General features: G+C 65.4%; 1 protein-coding gene across 2 annotated transcripts; it reads left to right on the forward strand.

The window, feature by feature from the left end:
• Positions 1-1,238: 1,238 nt before the first annotated feature.
• On the forward strand, positions 1,239-17,097 carry WDTC1 (WD and tetratricopeptide repeats 1). Of its 2 annotated transcripts, none has more exons than XM_029080851.2 (16): positions 1,239-1,496; positions 6,932-7,005; positions 7,089-7,172; positions 8,425-8,471; positions 8,976-9,087; positions 10,108-10,295; positions 10,734-10,916; positions 11,104-11,198; positions 11,401-11,516; positions 12,010-12,085; positions 13,331-13,424; positions 14,017-14,190; positions 15,034-15,269; positions 15,955-16,138; positions 16,273-16,465; positions 16,649-17,097. In XM_029080851.2, exons 2-16 carry the CDS (start codon positions 6,964-6,966, stop codon positions 16,844-16,846), a joined length of 2,022 nt encoding a protein of 673 aa, XP_028936684.1. In that variant the 5' UTR covers positions 1,239-1,496; positions 6,932-6,963; the 3' UTR covers positions 16,847-17,097. The 2 variants fall into 2 exon arrangements, with proteins under 2 accessions (XP_028936684.1, XP_028936683.1); XM_029080850.2 differs by having other exon boundaries at positions 13,328-13,424; positions 16,649-17,096.
• Positions 17,098-19,591: the final 2,494 nt, after the last annotated feature.

The following is a 19,591-nucleotide window of genomic DNA, read 5'->3' on the forward strand; positions in this document are numbered from 1 at the left end:
GATTCGAACTCATGACCTAATAATAATAATAATGTTGGTATTTGTTAAGCGCTTACTATGTGCAGAGCACTGTTCTAAGCGCTGGGGTAGACACGGGGGAATCAGGTTGTCCCACGTGGGGCTCACAGTCTTCATCCCCAATTTACAGATGAGGTAACTGAGGCACGGAGAAGTTAAGTGACTTGCCCACAGTCACACAGCTGACAAGTGGCAGAGCTGGGATTTGAACTCATGAGCCCTGACTCCAAAGCCCGTGCTCTTTCCACTGCGCCACGCTGCTTCTCTGACCTCTGACTCCAAAGCCCGGGCTCTTTCTGCTGAGCCACGTACCCTCCCCAGCGCTTAGAACAATGCTTGGCACGGAGCATTGGAGAAGCAGCGTGGCTTAGTGGAAAGAGCACGGGCTTTGGAGTCAGAGGTCACGGGTTCGAATTCCACCTCTGCCACTTGTCAGCCGGGTGACTGTGGGCAGGTCACTTCACTTCTCTGGGCTTCAGTGACCTTATCTGGAAAATGGGGATGAAGACCGTGAGCCCCACATGGGACAACCTGCTTCCCCTGTGTCTACCCCAGCGCTTAGAACAGTGCTCTGCACATAGTAAGCACATGCACATGAAGGAGCGTGGCTCAGTGGAAAGAGCACGGGCTTTGGAGTCAGAGGTCATGGGTTCGAATCCCGGCTCGGCCACTTGTCAGCTGGGTGACTGTGGGCAAGTCACTTCACTTCTCTGGGCCTCAGTGACCTCATCTGTAAAATGGGGATGAAGACTGTGAGCCCCACGTGGGGCAACCCGATTCCCCTGTGTCTACCCCAGCGCTTAGAACAGTGCTCGGCACATAGTAGGCGCTTAACAAATCCCAACATTATCATCGCTCGATGGCAGAGAGGTGGAGGCCCAAAGGCGGCGCCTTCCGCGCCCCCCCCCCACGAGGCCTAAAGACTACAAGTCCCAGCGGGCCCCGCGGCGGCGGCGTGACGTCACTTCCGCCCCCCCGCTCCCATTGGCCGCCCTTCGCTCGCGGAGCGGCAGACGTTGAGCGGGGGGGGGAGGGGGGAGGGGGGAGGGGGGCGGGCGCCATTCTCCAAGACGTCGGACGCCAAGGGCGTAGCGTAGCGCGGTGGGAGGAGGCGGGGGCCCGCGCGGGGCGGGGGCGCCAGCGGCGCGGCGCAGGCGCAGTGCGGGGTCTGGCCCGCTCCCGGCCGGCTGGGGGAGGAGGGAGGGGGGGGGGGGAGATAAACAGAGGAGGAGGAGGGGGAGGAAGAGGGAGTGTGTGTGCGTGTGCGTGTTTTGCACGCGCCTGCGCGCCCCTATGTGTGTGTGCGTTGGGGGTGGGGAGCGTGGGAAGGGGCTGAGCCGCCGGGCTTCCCCCCTGCCCGGCCTCCCTGACCTCTGACCCCTGCACCCTCCTCCCCCTCCCCCTCCCCGCCCCCCGGTCCGGCCGCCCCGACGCTGGACATGGGCCCCGCACGCCCAACCGGACGCCGGGCCTGACAGGTAACGCTCTGTTCTTACGGCCTTGCCCACCCCCTGCATCCTTGCCACCCCCTGCCATCCCCCTGCCTCCCCTGCCACCCCCTGCCACTCCCGCCAACCCCCGCCACTCCCGCCAACCCCTGCCAACCCCTGCCATCCCTCCACGCCTGCCAGTCCTGCCATCCCTCCACCCCCCCTCGCCTGCCACCCCTCCACGCCTGCCACCCCCCACCATCCCCCCTCCCCCAGGAACCAGGAGGCCGAGGCCGAAAGGCCCCAGGGGAGGCCGCGCCCGAGGGGGGGCCTTCCGTTGAACCGACGGAGGACTCGATGGGCCTCTCTTTCCCGTCCCGTCCCCCCCCCCCCCCCGGGTGTCCCCCCTCCCGGTCATCCTGGGCCGGGCCGCCCAGGGGGCAGGGGGGAGGCGGAGGGACCGTCGGGGGCAGTCCCAGAGGTCACCCTGGAAGAGGAGGAGGTCCTGCCAGGCCCAGACTGGGCACCGAGAGGGCCCTTGGACCTGGGAGCCGGTGCCCGCCGAGCGGGGGGGGTCAGAGGGTCAGGTGAAAATGCCCGGGGGGGGCCCCCGAGGTCGGCAGGGGTGCTTTCTCCCTGGCCTCTTAATAATAATAACGTTGGTATCTGTTAAGCGCTTACTATGTGCAGAGCACCGTTCTAAGCGCTGGGGTAGACGTAGGGGAATCAGGTTGTCCCACGCGGGGCTCACGGTCTTGATCCCCATTTTACAGATGAGGTCACTGAGTCCCAGAGAAGTGAAGTGGCAGAGCCGGGATTCGAACTCATGACCTCTGACCCCAAAGCCCGGGCTCTTTCCGCTGAGCCACGCTGCTTCCCTTCCCTCCAGCATCCACTCCGCACCCGCTGCCCCTCCGGCGGCGGTGCCCCCGGGAGCCTGAATCACAATTTGAAGACTTTTGGTCTTCGTTGAGCGCTTACTATGTGCCGAGCACCGCTCCGAGCGCAGGAGCGGATGCAAGGTGATTAAGGTGTCCCACGTGGAGCTCACGGTCCCCATCCCCATCTTAATAATAACAACGCTGGTATTCGTCAAGCGCTTAGTATGGGCCGAGCCCTGTTCTAAGCGCCGGGGAGAGACGGGGTCATCAGGTGGTCCCCCGTGAGGCTCGCGGTCTGCATCCCCGTTTTCCAGAGGGGGGAACCGAGGCCCAGAGAAGAGAAGTGACTTGCCCGAAGTCACCCAGCTGGCGGGTGGCGGAGCCGGGATTAGAACCCGCGACCTCGGACTCCCGAGCCCGGGCTCTTGCCGCTGAGCCCCGCCGCTTCTCGACGAGATGAAACCGTGAATGAAATCGTGGCCGGGGATCCGTTCCTGCGGTGGTATTTATCGGGCGCTCGCTGTGTGCAAAGCACTGCGCCGAGCGCCCGGGAGAGGACAGCGGAACAGCAGACAGACGCATAATGTTGGTATTTGGTATTTGTTAAGCGCTTACTATGTGCGGAGCACCGTTCTAAGCGCTGGGGGAGACACGGGGGAATCAGGTTGTCCCACGTGGGGCTCACAGTCTGAATCCCCATTTTACAGATGAGGTCACTGAGGCCCAGAGAAGTGAAGTGACTCGCCCACAGTCACACAGCTGACAAGTGGCAGAGCTGGGATTCGAACTCGTGACCTCCGACTCCAAAGCCCATGCTCTTTCCACTGAGCCACGCTGCTTCTCTGCCCGCATCCTCCGCCCGCGTCCAGCTCGCCGTCCAGCTCTGCCCCTGGCAGGCCGGGACCCCGTTGGAAACTTCTCCGTGAGGGGTGGATGGCAGCAACCCACCTGCTGCCGATCGGTTGATCGAACCCCGTTTTACAGAGGGGGAAACTGAGACCCAGACAAGTTAAGGTTACTTTTTAATAATAATAATAATAATAATGATGTTGGTATTTGTTAAGCGCTTACTATGGGCCGAGCACTGTTCTAAGCGCTGGGGGAGATGCAGGGTCATCAGGTTGTCCCACGTGAGGCTCACGGTTAATCCCCATTTTACAGATGAGGTGACTGAGGCACAGAGAAGTTAAGTGACTTACCCACAGTGAGAAGCAGCGTGGCTCAATGGAAAGAGCACGGGCTTTGGAGTCAGAGGTCATGGGTTCGAATCCCAGCTCTGCCACCTGTCAGCTGTGTGACTTTGGGCAAGTCACTTCACTTCTCGGTGCCTCAGTTACCTCGTCTGTAAAATGGGGATTAAGACTGGGAGCCCCACGTGGGACAACCTGATTCCCCTGTGTCTACCTCAGCGCTCAGAACAGTGCTCGGCACATAGTAAGCGCTTAACAAATACCAACATTATTATTATTATTATTATTGTGGGCAGCGATTGTCTCTGGCTGCATCGTACTTTCCCAAGCGCTTAGTACAGTGCTCTGCCCGCATTAAGCGCCCAATAAATACGATTGAATGAATGCCCTGTAACGGTCACACAGCAGACAAGCGTCGGAGCCGGTCCCGGTCCTTTAATGATAATGATGATGGGATTTGTTAAGCGCTTACTATGGGTCAAGCGCTGTTCTAAGCGCCGGGGTGGATAAAGGTGATCGGGTTGGACAGGGACCCTGACCCACGTGGGGCTCTCGGTCCTCATCCCCATTTTCCAGATGAGGGAACTGAGGTACGGAGAAGTGAAGTAGTAATAATAATTGTGGCGTTCGTTAAGCGCTTACTATGTGTCTCCCAGCGGTCAGAGAACCCAAAGCGCCGGGCGGGAACCGAGTAAAATCTGGGAGCGGTCCTTGGGCTCCCTGTCTCCTCCGTCCTCAAGGCGAACCTGGGCATCGGCGTCGAGTCCTCGGGCCAACGGGGACGGGGTCCGCGTAGGGAGAGGTCGCGTGGCACCGTGGGCAGAGCATGGGCCTGAGAGTCAGGAGGTCATGGGTTCTAATCCCTGCTCCGCCACTTGTCTGTGCCGTGTGGCCCTGGACCAGTCATTTCACTTCTGTCCCCATCGCCTCATCTGTAAAATAATAATAATAATGTTGATATCTGTTAAGCGCTTACTAGGTGCAGAGCACTGTTCTAAGCGCTGGGGTAGACACGGGGGAGTCAGGTTGTCCCACGTGGGGCTCCCAGTCTTCATCCCCATTTTACAGATGAGGGAACTGAGGCCCAGCGAAGTGACTTGCCCACAGTCCTACAGCTGCCAAGTGGCAGAGCCGGGATTCGAACCCATGACCTCGGCCTCCGAAGCCCGGGCTCTTTCCACTGAGCCACACTGGGGATTGAAACTGCTAGCCCCTCATGGGATAGGGACTGCGTCCAACCCATGGACACAGAGAAGCAGTGTGGCTCAGTGGAAGGAGGCCGGGCTTAGGAGTCACAGGTCGTGGGTTCTAATCCCGGCTCCGCCTCTTGGCACCTGTGTGACTTTGGGCAAGTCACTCCACTTCTCTGGGCCGCAGCGACCTCATCCGTAAAATGGGGATGAAGACTGTGAGCCCCATGAGGAACAACCCGGTCACCTCGTATCCACCCAGCGCTTTGCACGTAGTAAGCGCCTAACAAATACCAACATTATTATTAACCTGATTTGCTTGTATTTAGGTTGTATTTATTGAGCACTTACTGTGTGCAGAGCACTGTACTAAGCGCTTGATCTTCCCGGCGCTTTGTACGGTGCCCGGCACATAGTAAGCGCTTAATAAATACAGTTTTTATTATTATTATTGCTGCCCCACGAGGGCTACCCGCTTAGTGGGGTCGGGGGGTCCGACCGCCCACCCCCTGCCGTGCTCGATCCCCAGCGCGCGGCCTCGCTCGTCACGGGTGGGGGTCGGCCAGGTTTGCTAGTCGTCCGGTGGGCCTTCTGGTTTAAATTTTTTTATTCTGGGGAATTTGTGCCGGGCGCTGGGGTAGATAATAATAATAATGATGATAATAATGTTGGTATTTGTTAAGCGCTTACTCTGTGCCGAGCACTGCTCTAAGCGCTGGGGGAGATACAGGGTCATCAGGTTGTCCCACGTGAGGCTCCCAGTCTTAATCCCCATTTTACGGATGAGGGAACGGAGGCACAGAGAAGTGAAATGACTCGCCCACAGTCACACAGCTGACAAGTGGCAGAGCTGGGATTCGAACTCATGACCTCTGACTCCCAAGCCCGGGCTCTTTCCATTGAGCCACCCTGCAGACTAATCAGGTTGGGCCCAGTCCCACCTGTCTGCTGCGTGACCTTGGGTGAGTCACTTCAATCCTCTCTGCCTCAGTTTCCACATCTGTGAAATGGGGATTAAGAGCGTGAGCCCCGGGTGGGACAGGGACCGGGTCTGACCTGATTAACGTGTACCCGTCCCGGCAGTTAGTCCGGTGCCTGGTACAGGGCAAGCGCTTAACCAACACCTCCCCGCCAAAAAAGAGCGACTCATCCTCTCCCCGGCCGGATCCCGGAGTCTTGACGCCGAGTCTTTCTGGGCCCCTCTTCCGGCTCGGGGCTCTGGGGCGTCAGCGACTAATGGGTCCGGACTCCAAGGTGGCAGAGGGAAGAGGGCCTGGCCCTCCGGGACGGACGGGAGCGGGGCGCCGCTCGGACGTCGGCTTGGGGAAGCCGGCGGCCGGTGCTGGGGGAAGGGAGGATGGAGAGAGCGGAGAGCGACCGTGGGGAGAACTGAGAGAGCGGTTCTCGAGCCCGTAGGTGCTCGCTGACTCCTTAGCCTCATCCCCCTAGTGCTCCCCCTCTCACCGTGCCTGGGTCTCGCCCGTCTCCCCGCTGACCCCTGACCCACGTCCCGCTTCTGGCCCGGCCCGCCCTCCCTCCTCAAATCCGACGGACGATTACGCTCCCCCCCTTCAACTCCTTTTGGAAGGCCCATCTCCTCCAAGAGGCCTTCCCCTACTTTCCTCTTCTCCCCGCTTTCCCTTCTGTGTCGCCCCGATTTGCTCCCTCCGTCCCTCCCCCGTCCCAGCCCCACACCACTTACGTCCGTATCTGTCATTTATCTGTATTGATTTCTCCCCCCTCCCCCCCCCCCCCGGCCCCGCGTCCCAAGTCTGAAAGTTCACTGTGGGCGGGAAGTGTGCCTGTTTATTGTTTTATTGCACTCTCCCAAGTGCTTAGTAGAGTGCTCCGCACACAGTAAGCGCTCAATAAATACAGCCGAACGACCGCGGAGCGGCCTGAACCGCGGGGTGGTCCCTCCCCGCGTGAGGTCGGGGTGGTCGGGGATGCCCGGGAGGCTGTGGCGAGGTGGAGGCCCTCGGCCGGGAGCGGCGAGGGAGACGGCTCCCCCATCGCCTCTCCCGTCCCCTTCCTCCATCCTCCGGGGCGGCCCGGGCCGCCAGCGGGCCGGGGCTCCCTCGTCCGTTCCCCGCGGGTCCCGGCGGCCGCCCGGGGGACGGAGGCCCCGGGCGGGCGGTGTTCCCCAAGATGGCCGGGCGTGGCCGTGGCGGGCGGAGCCGGCCGGTCTGTGATGCCCGGGTGGACGGCCGGTCCCGCCCTAGCTCTTCCTCAGCCCCGACCCCGCGCCGAGAACATGGCCAACGTCGCCCGGGACCTCATCCATCGGCAGATCAAGGTAGGCCACCCCGGGGGCCCGTCCCACCCCACGGCCGGCTCCGACTCCCGCCCGGGGCCGACCGGAGCTTGCTTCTTGCGCAGGAGAGGGGCGCCGTGAGGTTCGAGCGACGCTACCACGTCACCGACCCGTTCATCCGCCGGCTGGGCCTGGAGGCCGAACTGCAGGTGGGAACCCGGCTCTGCCCCCTCTGCCGAGAGCGGTCGGGCCCCCCCCCCCCCCCAGACGGAGGGGGTCCTGCTGAGCCCATGTGGACGCCCTCCGTCGGGCCTTCTCCTGCCCAGCCCAGCCCCCGCGTGCCCCGGAGCCGGGGAGACGCCTCCAGAGAGGGCGAGGAACCTCCGCTTGCCTTCGTTCCGTCCTTCCCCCGCCGGCCCCCGGGTATGCCCCTCGATCTGGGGAGGGTCGGTCTGCCAGCCGGGATCCCGGACCCTCCCGGGGCCGCGGCCGGGAGAGATCTCCGCCCGCCCTCCCCACGGCTAGCCCGTCGGGGTCGGATCCGGACGGAGTGAGGGAGTCCGCTCCCCCCTTGCCCGACCTCGGGCCCTTTCGACCTGATGATAACGACGGCATTCGTTAGGCGCTTACTGTGGGCCGAGCACCGTTCTGAGCAGTGGGACAGATGCGGCGTTATCGGGTTGTCCCACGAGGGGGGGGGGGTCACGGTCTTAATCCCCATTTTACAGATAAGGTAACTGAGGCACAGAGCAGTTGAGCGACTTGCCCAAAGTCACAGAGCTGATAGGTGGCGGAGCCGGGATTAGAATTTACGACCTCTGAATCCCAAGCTCGGGCTCTTCCCGCTGAGCCGCGCCGCTGTCTAATAGCGGTAGTAATCTAGTAGCTCTCACTGTGTGCAAAGCACTGACCGTCGCCTGGGAAAGAAATCGGATGTGGTATCGGCGTGCCAAGGGGCTCTCACGGGATCTCAAACCAGGCCTCCAGCTGGCTGTGTGGGATCGGGCAGAGACGTCCCTCCCCCGGCCTCCCGTGATCCCTGCCCTGAAGGAGCTTACAATCTAACGGGTGAGGCAGGCAGACGGACGTAATTTTCGAAGAGCCAGAGCGGGAGGGGAGAACGAGGCGTGGCCAGGAGAGAGCAAAAAAACAAGCAGGTGAAAACATCGAAGAAATTATGGAAAACCTCAGGCCGCTGAGTATTTCTAGATGTAGAAATACTCAGAGCGGGCCATTAGTTCGGGCGCAACTTCCGGCAACCCACGCGCCTCTCTCCCTCGCGTGTACGTCGACACGGCTGTACCCGTCCTGAGGGCCCGTTTTAATGGCCCTAGGGTGTGAGCTACGTGAGGGCGGGCCCGGCCCTCTCCCCTGCTCGGTATGGTCCCGTGCCCCGTTGAAAGGGTCTCAGAGGATCCAGGGTAGCGGCCCACCTCCTTTTCCCCGCTTCTTTATCGTCAGGGGCACTCTGGCTGTGTGAACTGTCTGGAATGGAACGAGAAGGGAGAGTAAGTGAGGCTGCACCGAGCGGGACCGGGGGAGGAGGAGGAGGAGGAGGAGGAGGAGTGGGGAGCAAGGGGAGGGGTCTCTCTAGGGGTCCCTGAATTGGGTGTGGATTGTGAACCCCTCCCTGGCACCTCCCCCCCCCCCCCCCCCCGCCCCCCCAGTCCTGGCAAAACCTTGCCCGGGCCTGTGATGGATCAGTACCAGAGCGCCTGCCGTGTGCAGAGCGCTGTACTGAGCACTCTGGGGGGGGCGAGCCAGCCGAGAGGTGGCGGTGGGTGGGGACAGGGGAGAGATCGTTGGGTTGGGCAAGGAGCTGCGGTGATCAGGCGGGAGCGAGTCGGGCTGTCCGGCCGGGAGGGAACCGGGGTCGCCGGGGGCCACCTTCTGTTTCATGCAGGAAGAGGGGAGGGAGCAAGGCTGGACACGGCGGGAGGGGAAAGGAAGAGAAGGGGACGCTGGGGAGTTGGGACGGGGGTGCGCCCAGACCCTTTGCCTCTGGGTTTCAGCCTGCTGGCCTCCGGCTCCGACGACCAGCACACCATCGTGTGGGACCCCCTGCATCACAAGAAGCTGCTGTCCATGCACACGGGCCACACGGCCAACATCTTCTCCGTCAAGGTGAGGGGCGGGGGCGTTCGCCTCTCCGAACGTTTCCGGGCCCAAGCCGCGGGCCTCTCCCCGGGCAGGGGGACGCCTGAGCTGGGCTTCCCCGATGGTCAGACGGGAGAACTCAAAAGCCGCCTCCCTGCGGACCCCTTGCAAGCTGAAGGGCGGAAGCCACGAGGCCCAGCGGGTAGAGCCCGGGCCTGGGAGCCAGAAGGGCCTTGCTTCTAATCCCGGCTCTGCCGCCTGTCCGCTTTGTGACCTCGGGCAAGTCGCTTCACTTCTCTGTGCCTCAGTTACCTCATCTGGGAAACGGGTATTGAGACCGTGAGCCCCACGTGGGACGGGGACTGTTGTCCAACTCTATCTGCTCGCCTCCACCCCAGCCCTTCGTACGGCGCCTGGCACAGAGTGAGCGCTTAAAAAAAAAAAAATACCACAGTTACTATTGTTACGATTATCATGATTGTAGTTGTTATCATTACGTGTTCCTGGGCCGTGGCACGTGGTGGCTGGCGGGGCGGACCGGATGAGGGAAAGGGGCTGAAGGCAACTTTCCCCGAGGACCGTGCCCGGCCCCGGTGGCTCTGAGGTCGTCCCCAAGGCGACTCTCTCGGCTCCCCGTTCGCCCCCTCGAGGGTCTGCCCCCTGTCCTGACCCCGCAGGCGGGGAGCCGGCCTGGGGGGGATTTCTGTCGTTTCGCCATCGAGCGCTAAGACGTGGACTTAGCAACCACGCGGCGCCGGGTCGGCGGACCCCTGCAGAGAATGGCCGACGGGCCGCCCCGGCCCTGGGGGGTCAGGCCGGCGGGATCTCCTGCCCGCTGGTTCGATCGGGACTGGGTGCCAACGCCCCCCGGGGTGGGTACGCCGGAGACCTCGTAGCCTCGGGCGGGGCAGGCGGGGCAGAGGAGACGGGGTGGGGGGCGGGTGATTCGGGAGGGGCTGGTCGTCGGAAGAGACGAGCCGGTAGTCTTGGGGGAAGCGGTCCGGCACGGCCGAGGTCTCCTTCTGCTCTTCATCCCCACCCCCCCAGTTCCTGCCGCACGCCGGGGACCGCATCCTGATCACGGGCGCGGCCGACTCCAAGGTGCACGTGCACGACCTGACCGTGAAGGAGACCATCCACATGTTCGGCGATCACACCAACCGCGTGAAGCGCATCGCCACGGCCCCCATGTGGCCCAACACCTTCTGGAGCGCGGCCGAGGACGGGCTCATCAGGTGACGGCGGCCCCCCGCCCCCCACCCCTCTCCCCGCCGCCTGCCGCGCTCTCCTCCGGCCCGGGGCCTGGCGTCTGGCTCGGGGGCGAGTCGGGGAAGGCACGCCTTCCGGCGAACCCAGAGAGGTCATCCGGGCCGCTGGGCTCCTAGCGGGCTCAGTCCCCCTCTGGGGCCTCGCTAGGAGTGCCGCTAGGCGGAACGGGGGTCCCGGGGGCTCGCCGGCGCTGCCGAAAGCGTCTTCGACCTCCTCCCGGCCCAGCTCGGGGGCGCGGGGCCCGGGGAAGCTCGGGCGGGCTCCACCCCGGCCTCGGCCGCGTCCCGGGGGAGGGACGGGCTCCGGCGGACCCGGCCGTCAGAGCCCCCCGAGGGCACCGGCGGGTCCCGCGCCCCCCGCCCTCCGCTCTGACGGCACCCCGGCCCGGCCCGGCCCGCCCGCAGGCAGTATGACTTGCGCGAGAACAGCAAGCACTCGGAGGTGCTCATCGACCTGACGGAGTACTGCGGCCAGCTGGTGGAGGCCAAGTGCCTGACGGTCAACCCCCAGGACAATAACTGCCTGGCCGTGGGGGCCAGCGGGCCCTTCGTGAGGCTCTACGACATCCGCATGATCCACAACCACAGGCAGGTGCCGCCCCGTGCCCGCTGCCGGACCACCGAGGAACCGTACCCCCGGGTCTCGGGCTGGGGGAGGGCCCCGGGGGGACGTGGGGGAGGTCATCCCTGAGCCAGGGTGTGGCCAGCCGCTGGGGCGCGGGGGAGCCCGGGGGGTGACCGTAGCTTTGGTTCTTTCCCGCCCCGCCCGGGTCAGGAAGAGCATGAAGCAGAGCCCGCTAGCCGCGGTGCACACCTTCTGTGACCGGCAGAAGCCCCTGCCCGATGGCGCAGCCCAGTACTACGTGGCAGGTACGGCCCGGCTCGGCCCCCTCCGTCCCCTCGGCCGGCTCCGGGACCGCCTGGGCCCCGCGGCTGCCGGGATGCGGCCGAGCCGCCCCGCGTGCGGCCCGTTCTAAAGCAGCTGCTGCGGAGGAGCCCAGTCGCTTGTCCCGACGGCCGGGCTGCCGCCCTTCTCACCCCCTTCCCTCCCCTCCCCTCCCGCCCCCGACAGGGCACCTGCCCGTGAAGCTGCCCGACTACAACAACCGGCTGAGAGTCCTGGTCGCCACCTACGTCACCTTCAGCCCCAGCGGCACCGAGCTGCTGGTCAATATGGGGGGCGAGCAGGTAGGCGCTGCCCGGGTAGGGGGTCCCAGACGTGAGGAGCGGGTGTTCGTCAGTCCGCTCGACGGGACCGTGAGGCGGAGGGCCGGGGGCAAGGAGCGGGGCCCTGGGAGAGGAAGGGTCAGGACAGGGTGGCTCAAAGCAGCCCTCACGGAAGCTTGATGGCATACTGGTCTCTCTGCAGGGGATTGCCCGAACCTGCCTGAACCTCTCAGCCCCGGCCTGGGGCTAAAGGTCACGCGGGGGGCAGGAAGCTGGGGTTTGCACCGGTCACCGGTGACCCTAGCGTGGCAGACCCGCCGTGGCAGTGGTCGGTTCAGAATCTCCTCGTCCGGCCGGGGTCTCCCGCTTCTGCCGTCCGGTCTCGCCGTCCCGCCCCCGCCCCCGCCCCCGGGAATCCCCTCGGTCCCCTTCGCGCCCGGGCAGACGATCCAGGCTGGCCGACGGGGTCCAGGCTGCGGGCGCCCCTCACCTTTCCCATCTGTTTCATCACCAGGTCTATCTGTTCGACCTGACCTACAAGCAGCGGCCGTACACCTTCCTCCTGCCAAAGAAGTGCCCTTCCTCAGGGGGTGAGTGCAGACCGTCTGGTTTTGAATGGGGGGAAGGGGGAGCTCGACGGGGGGCTGTGGCCCAGACCGTCGGCCCAACCCCGACCTGGGGTCTCTAGGCCTGGTGCCCCTGGGAAGCGTCCACCTTCGGGAGACCGGCGAGCTGTCCTCGCGGCACCGTTGCCTTCCGTGACTGTCCACGTGGCCCGGCACCTCCTCCCACTGGATCGACCAGTCATATTTATTGAGCACATACCACGTGCAGAGCACTGTACGAAGCGCCGGCGGTAGCACGGTACAACAGAATTGGCAGACACGTTCCCTGCCTGTGATGAGTTTACATTCGCGAGCGCTTAATGCGTGCAGAGCACTGTACTTCGCACTTGGGCGAGTACGCTGTACGTTCAACAGACACATTCCCTGCCCGTAACAAGCTTTCAGTCCAGAGGGGGGAAACGGGCGTTAATATAAATCGCCGACAGCAATGGGCATACGGGGTGTGGGGACGGAGGGGGACGGAGCAAACGAAGGGTGACGCAGAAGGGCGAGGGAGAAGAGGAGAGGAGGGTTTAAGGAAGTCTAGACGGGGAGACAGACATTAATATGGATGAGGGGCCTTCCCGGGCTGACCAGAGGAGGCCAGCTCCAGCTCCAACCGGTTGTAACTGGATCCCGGGACGCGGGCCCTGACTGCCAGCCGGGGCCTGGCCCTCCTTTCATCAGTCGACTCCCGTAGCCGCAGAGTCTCCCCCTCTACACTGTGAGCTCGCTGTGGGCAGGAATGTGACCGTTTGTTGTTCTGTTGTACTCTCCCAAAGCGCTTATTACAGTGTTCTGCACACGGTAAGCCCTCGATAAATACCACCGAATGAATGAGGGCCGAGAGAGACCGGAAGAGACCGGAAGCCTCTTGGGGCTCCACTCGTCAGCTGGACCCGGAGGGCTAGACCGTCAGCTCGTTGCGGGCGGGGCGTGTGTCCGTTCGCGGTCGTATTGTACCCTCTCAAGCACTTAGTACAGTGGTCCGCGCCCAGTAAGCGCTCGATAAACACGACTGCGTATGGGGACGGGGGGGATGAGCAGAGAGTTGGGCCCCACCCCCCGCCCCCGCCGGCTCTGCGGCCAAACGTTCCCTGACGGTCCTGCCTCCCGGGAGAGGGTCCACGCCGGGCCCGTGGCGGGGAAGCGTTGAAAGCAAACCCCCGATTTTTTTTGAGCTGCTCCTCTCTGACTCTCCTGCCTTCCACGCTGCCTGGGCCCCAGAAGTGCAGAATGGGAAGGTGTCCACCAATGGGGTGTCCAATGGACTCCATCTCCATAGCAACGGCTTCCGGCTGGCTGAGGGAAGAGCCCACAGCAGGTAAAGTAGCCCGGCAAACCAGGGCCCGCCGTTACCGGCCCGGCCACCCTCTTTGCCTCGAGGAGACCCGGGGAGCGGAGAGACGCCGACCCCGGGGTCCCTCGGTCTGAGGTCTGGCTCCTGTTGGCCTCCGGCCTGGCAGGGAGGCTGGGCCCGGCCTGGGGAGGGGGTCTTCTGGGGCTGGGACTGGAGGTGAGGTTTAAGATCCGGGGCCGGTCCCTGGTGTCCAGCCACTGGGCAAGGGGAGCCAGAGGCCCGTCACCTGCTCTCTCGTGGGCTGGTACAGCCCGTATGCCGCTCTCTCACTTCTAGTCCTTCCTCGGCCCTCCCCCGGCCTTGCCGGGGGCCTAGAGAAAAGGGAGAGGGAGGTGTGCTTGTGCCCTCTGCCCCTAGACCCACACCAGCGCCCCCAGCCTCGCAGGGCTCCACCTGGCCTTAGCCCCCATCTAGAGGCTTCACGTGGGCACCGAGGAGAGGTTTGGGGTGACCACCGGCAGAGGCGATCAGAGACCCGAGTTGCCGTTTCGGGACCCCAGACGCCATCCCCGGCTGCCCGGCCTGACCGCCCCCCTCCCTCCCTTTCCCGCCGCAGCCCCCAGCCGGAGCTGCCCCCGTCCCTGGAGCGGGTGAAGCAGCAGGCCAACGAGGCCTTCGCCTGCCAGCAGTGGACCCAGGCCATCCAGCTGTACAGCAAGGCCGTGCAGAGGGCACCGCACAACGCCATGCTGTACGGCAACAGGGCGGCGGCCTATATGAAGCGCAAGTGGTGAGCCCGGGGAGCGGGGCGGGGACGGGGTCGGAGCCGCGGACCCAGGCCCCTCCTCCCCACGGCCGAGAGAGGACCCGGTGCCCGCGGAGGCCCGGGGCGCGGCTCGTCAGCCCACGGGGAGCCGGTCACCGGCACGGTGGGGTAGGTGGGATTGGTCTGACCTCCGGCGGGGCTCGGGGGTGGGACTGCGAATCTCTCCCCTAGAACGCGGGCTGGCCCGCTGAGCCCCTCCCATCTCCACTGGGATCTTCTCCGGAGTCCGTGCCCCTGGAGGCCCGTGCCGCCTCGGGACCGGCTCCGGCTCAACGGCTGTCTGACCTGATTATAATAATAATGTTGGTATTTGTTAAGCGCTTACATTGTGCAGAGCACTGCTCTGAGCGCTGGGAGAGATACAGAGTAATCAGGTTGTCCCACGTGAGGCTCACAGTCTTCATCCCCATTTTACGGATGAGGGTGCTGAGGCCCAGAGAAGTGACTTGCCCCCAGCTGACGAGTGGCAGAGCTGGGATTCGAACCCGGGACCTCCGACTCCCAACGCCGCTTCCCGATTATCTCGATTCTCTCGATTCTACCCCGGCCTTTAGTCCAGCGCTTAGCCCACGGGACTAAATGCTACAATTCAAATAATAATGATAATGACGGCAGAAGCCAGTTACCGATCTCTAAACTCGGTAGGGATTTAGAGCCCAAGCGGGGAGTCGCCACGTGACGGGCCCCTCAGGGACGGCATCCGTGGGGCCGGGCTGCGGCTAGGGCCGGCGGACCCCGGGGAGGAGGTGTTCCGGGCGTCACCTCCTCGGCGTGGGAGAGGCCAACCAGCTCGCCTCTCCCCCGAAGGGACGGGGACCACTACGACGCGCTACGGGATTGCCTGAAGGCCATCTCCCTCAACCCCTGCCACCTGAAGGCCCACTTCCGCCTGGCCCGCTGCCTCTTCGAGCTCAAGTACGTGGCCGAGGCGCTGGAGTGCCTGGACGACTTCAAGGGGAAGTTCCCGGAGCAGGCCCACAGCAGCGCCTGCGACGCCCTCAACCGCGACATCAACGCGGCCCTCTTCTCCAAGAGCGACGGCGGTGAGCGGGCGGACCGGAGGGAGGGACGGCTCCGGCCCCGGTCGGGGGGGCGGGAGCGGGACGTCGAGCTCCCTCCATCCCCTCGGCCGGTCGGCCGTATTTACTACGACTCCGCCGGGGGCTTGGGAGAGTACCGAATGAGACGCAACCCCGCCCGCAACGAGCTTACGGTCTGGGCGGGGAGACGGACGTTAGTCGAAGCAGGGATATGTACATGAGTGTTGCGGGGCTGGGCCGGGGGATGAATGAAGGGAGCGAGTCAGGGTGACGCAGGAGCGGGAGAAGAGGGAAGGAGGGCTCAGGCAGGGAAGGCCGGCCTTCGACGAGGCTTTGAAGAAGGGGGGAGTCGTCGTCTGTCCGATGTAAGGAGGGAGGGCGTTCCAGGCCCGAGGCGGGACGTGGGCGAGGGGTCGGTGGCGAGAAAGAGGAGACTGAGGTAGAGTGAGAAGATGGGCGTTAGAGAAGCAGAGCGGGCGGGCCGGGGTGTAGCCTATCCCCGAGCTGCCGGGCTCCGCCCCCTGCCCTCCTTTCCTTGCCCCCTCCACTGCAGACGCGGGGAAGACCCACCGGCTGTCCCCGCTCCCCGACCCGCGGACCCCCTCCCACCCCCACCTCGGTCCCCCGCGGGCGGAAGGGGGGAGGCGGCCGGAGCGTGGGGGCGACGGTCCGGCTTGGCCCCCCGCAGAGGAGAAGAAGGGCGGCGGGGGCGGCGGAGGGGGCGCCCCGGTCCGGCTGCGCGGCGCCAACCGCAAGGACTCCATCTCGGAGGACGAGATGGTGCTGAGGGAGCGGAGCTACGACTACCAGTTCCGCTACTGCGGCCACTGCAACACAACCACCGACATCAAGGAGGCCAACTTCTTCGGCAGGTGTGAGGCGGCCCCGCCCCGGGGCCCGGGGCGCGGGCGGGCCGGGACCGGGGGTCGGCCCCCGCCCCCGGGCGGCGGGTTCCCCGGCGCCCCCCGCCCCCGGCCGACCCTCCGCGCTCTCGCCCTCCCCTCAGCAACGCGCAGTACATCGTCAGCGGCTCGGACGACGGCTCGTTCTTCATCTGGGAGAAGGAGACCACCAACCTGGTGCGGGTGCTGCAGGGGGACGAGTCCATCGTCAACTGCCTGCAGCCCCACCCCAGCTACTGCTTCCTGGCCACCAGCGGCATCGACCCGGTGGTGCGGCTCTGGAACCCGCGGCCGGAGGTGAGGGGCCCTCGGCGGCCCCGCCGCTCGGGACCGGGCGGTCGCCCCGGGGGGCCGGCCCGGGCCTCGCCCTCGGCGCGGGGGAGGTGGGGCCGGGGTGGGGGCCGACCCCCCCCTCACCCCGGCGGGCCCCTCCCGGCCCCTTCCGCCTCCTCCACCGCGCCCCCTCCTCTCGGCCCGCAGAGCGAAGACGCCGGCGGCCGGGTGGTGGAGGACATGGAGGGCGCGTCGCAGGCCAACCAGCGGCGGATGAACGCCGACCCCCTGGAGGTGATGCTGCTCAACATGGGCTACCGCATCACGGGACTGAGCAGCAGCGGGCCCGGGGGCTCGGACGACGAGGACAGCTCGGAGGGGCAGGTCCAGTGCCGGCCTAGCTAAGACCCGGCCGGGGCCCCCTTCCCGCCGGCGAGGGCCGGGCTTCGTTCTCTTCCCTTTCTTCCGCTGCCCCGCCTGGGCCGGGGAGGGGAGGGGACGGGGTGGCCGCCGCCGACCGACGGCCCCTCGCCCCCGTGCCGGAGGCCGACGGGCTCCTCCCCGGCGGTCCCCGTCCTCGGGCGGCCGACCGGCGTCCCGACCTACGGTATCGCGGGGAGGAGGGGACCCCGGGGTCCTCGGCTGGACCTCCCCCCCCCCCCCCCGCCCCACCCTCCACCCCCAGCGGCGCCCGGGGCAGCGGACGCCCGAGGGGCCCTCTCCCCGGCCGGAGGGGCCCCGGGACCCCGGGCCGGGCCGGACCGTGGCCGGCCCGCCCCCTGCTCTCCGTCCTCCTCGTGCGGCCGCCCCCTAGCCCGGGGTCCGGCTCCCCCGCCGTTGGGGCCACGAGGAGGCGAGGTGCTCGGGCGGCCCGGCGCGGTCTCCGGACCGACGGGGCCGGGGTTCAAGCGCAGCCTTTGTGTTTCTTCCAGGCCCGGGGCTGATGCTAGCCCGGGGCCCGCCCCGCCAGCTAGTCCCTCCAGGCCGCCCCCGGCCGCACCGCGCACGCGCCGTGCCCACCTTCCCGCCGGCTCCACCCCGGCCGCCGCCCCGTGGTGAGGAGGAAGCCCCGGCTGCGGGCCGGGCTGCTTCCCCTCCTCCCTCCCTCCCTCCCTCTCCCGCCCGGTGCTGTCCGCCCTCACCCCGCCCTCCCCTGGGCGCTCACCCCCCCGCTCTCCGCCCTCCCCCGCCCGGCCGTGCCAGCAGCGCTTCCGCCGTCGGACGGGCAGCCGGTCCCGGCCGGCCTCGGCCGCCTTTGTTTTTCCGGCTCGGGCCGGGCCGGCACGCGCCCCTGCCCCCCGCCGGTCCTCAGTCCGGCCTGGCCCACCGCCCTCGTCCATCCTCAGGCCTAGGCTCCCCGAGGCCTAGGTCCCACCCCGCCCCCTCCTCCCCGCCCCCCGGGCCAGACCCGGCCCATCCCCCCTCCCCAACTCCACGAGAGACCTGCAGCTAGCGGGTACCTTTGCCCGTCTCTCCGCCAGAGCCGTGGCCGGGGTCATCCGTCTGGCCTTCTAGTTAGGAAAGGGATTCGGTCCAGCCCCTCCCCCCCGAACCCCGATGCCCAATCCCTGCCGACCGAGAGCACTCCTCCTCGCGATCGAAAGTGAAGAATATTTATTAGCGAAGGAAACAGCGGCTGCCAATAGGACTCGATCCGCCTCTCCCTCCCAGCTCCTGGGTGGGGGGAGTTGGGAAGGGGGGAGGGTGGGTCCTTCTGTGGGCCGGGCGAGGACGGAGCGGGCAGGGAAGTCGTCGTCGTGGTCTTCGTCGCCCCACCCCTCCACCTCCCCTCCCGCCACCATCCCCGCTCCGGCCACCGGAGCACCCGGCAGCTTAGGCAGAGGCAGGGCATTTTTGTGGCTCTCCGCCCCCGGGGGACAAAGGGGAAGCAATTAAAACCATTTTGTTCTAGGGGCGGAAGTGTCCTTTGTTGGGGCGGAGGGTGCGTGGGGTAGGGGGCTGTGGGGTCCGACTCTGCCCCCCCCCCGGGCCTCAGCCTCTAGCTAAAAGTGACCGTCGATCCCTCTGTCCCGCGCAGAGTTCGGGACCGCCGGGGCTGGGGGCGGTCAAGGGAGGCTGGCTCAGGCCGTGGGGTTTGGTGGGGGGAGGTGCCCCCGTCTCTGGACTGGTTTTGGTACAGTCATTTCCACTTGGTGATGAAAAGCTCCCTCATCTCTAGGGGGACGAGGGGAGGGGACCACTGTGAGCCTAGTGCCGGTTGCAGATAATAATGATTGCGGCTTCTCTGAGGTGCCTGCTGAGCGTCAATCGCTCTGCTGAACGGGGGGTGGCTACGGGCTAACCCGGCTCTTTCCTCACAGGGTAGGGGGGAAGAGGGTCCGTGCCCCTCGGGGTTCCACCCTGCCCGGTGGGGAAACCCCTCCCTCCCGCCGCAAGGAACTAGGAAGCCTCGTTAATTAATCACGGTATCTGTTCAGCGCTTACTATGTGCCGAGCGTCGTACTGAGCGCTGGGGTGGTTACGGGCAGATGGGGTTGGCCGCAGTCCCTGCCCCGCGTGGCCAGGCTCGATCCCCCTTTGTACAGGTGAGGTAACCGAAGCGCAGAGAAGTGAAGTGACCTACCCCCGGGTCCCACAGCAGACGGGTGGCGGGGCTGGGATTAGAACCCATGACCTTCTGGCTCCCGGGCCCGGGCTCTATCCCGCTTCTCGAGTTGGGTCGGGACCTCCGCCCTTCCGTTTTCTCCTCGGGAGTCGGCGGCCGCACACCCCGTCTGGGGCCGCGCCCTGCGGTGCCGAGTCGCTCCACCCGAGACGGACTGGAAGCTGGCTGCGGGGAGATCGTAGTTCGATCGATCATATTTATTGAGCACTTCCTGTGTGCAGAGCCCTGTACTGAGCGCTCGGGAGGGAACGGTATAACAGAGTTGGTAGACGAGAAGCTTACGATCTAGAGAGGGAGACCGACGTTAAAACAAAACACAGAGATGGACATGATCGCCGGGGGACTGAAGGTGGGATGAATATCGAATGCTTAGAGTACAAATCTGTGGGCAAGGGTGCCGCAGAAGGGGGAGGGAAAATGAGAACTCAGGGAAGGTCTTTCGGAAGAGATGTGGTTTTTTAAAATACGACTTCGAAGGTGGGGAGAGGAGCCGTCTGTCGATTGAGAAGGAGGAAGGGGTTTTA

The sequence above is a fragment of the Ornithorhynchus anatinus genome, chromosome 16 (assembly GCF_004115215.2).
Source record: "Ornithorhynchus anatinus isolate Pmale09 chromosome 16, mOrnAna1.pri.v4, whole genome shotgun sequence".
NCBI lineage: Eukaryota > Metazoa > Chordata > Mammalia > Monotremata > Ornithorhynchidae > Ornithorhynchus > Ornithorhynchus anatinus.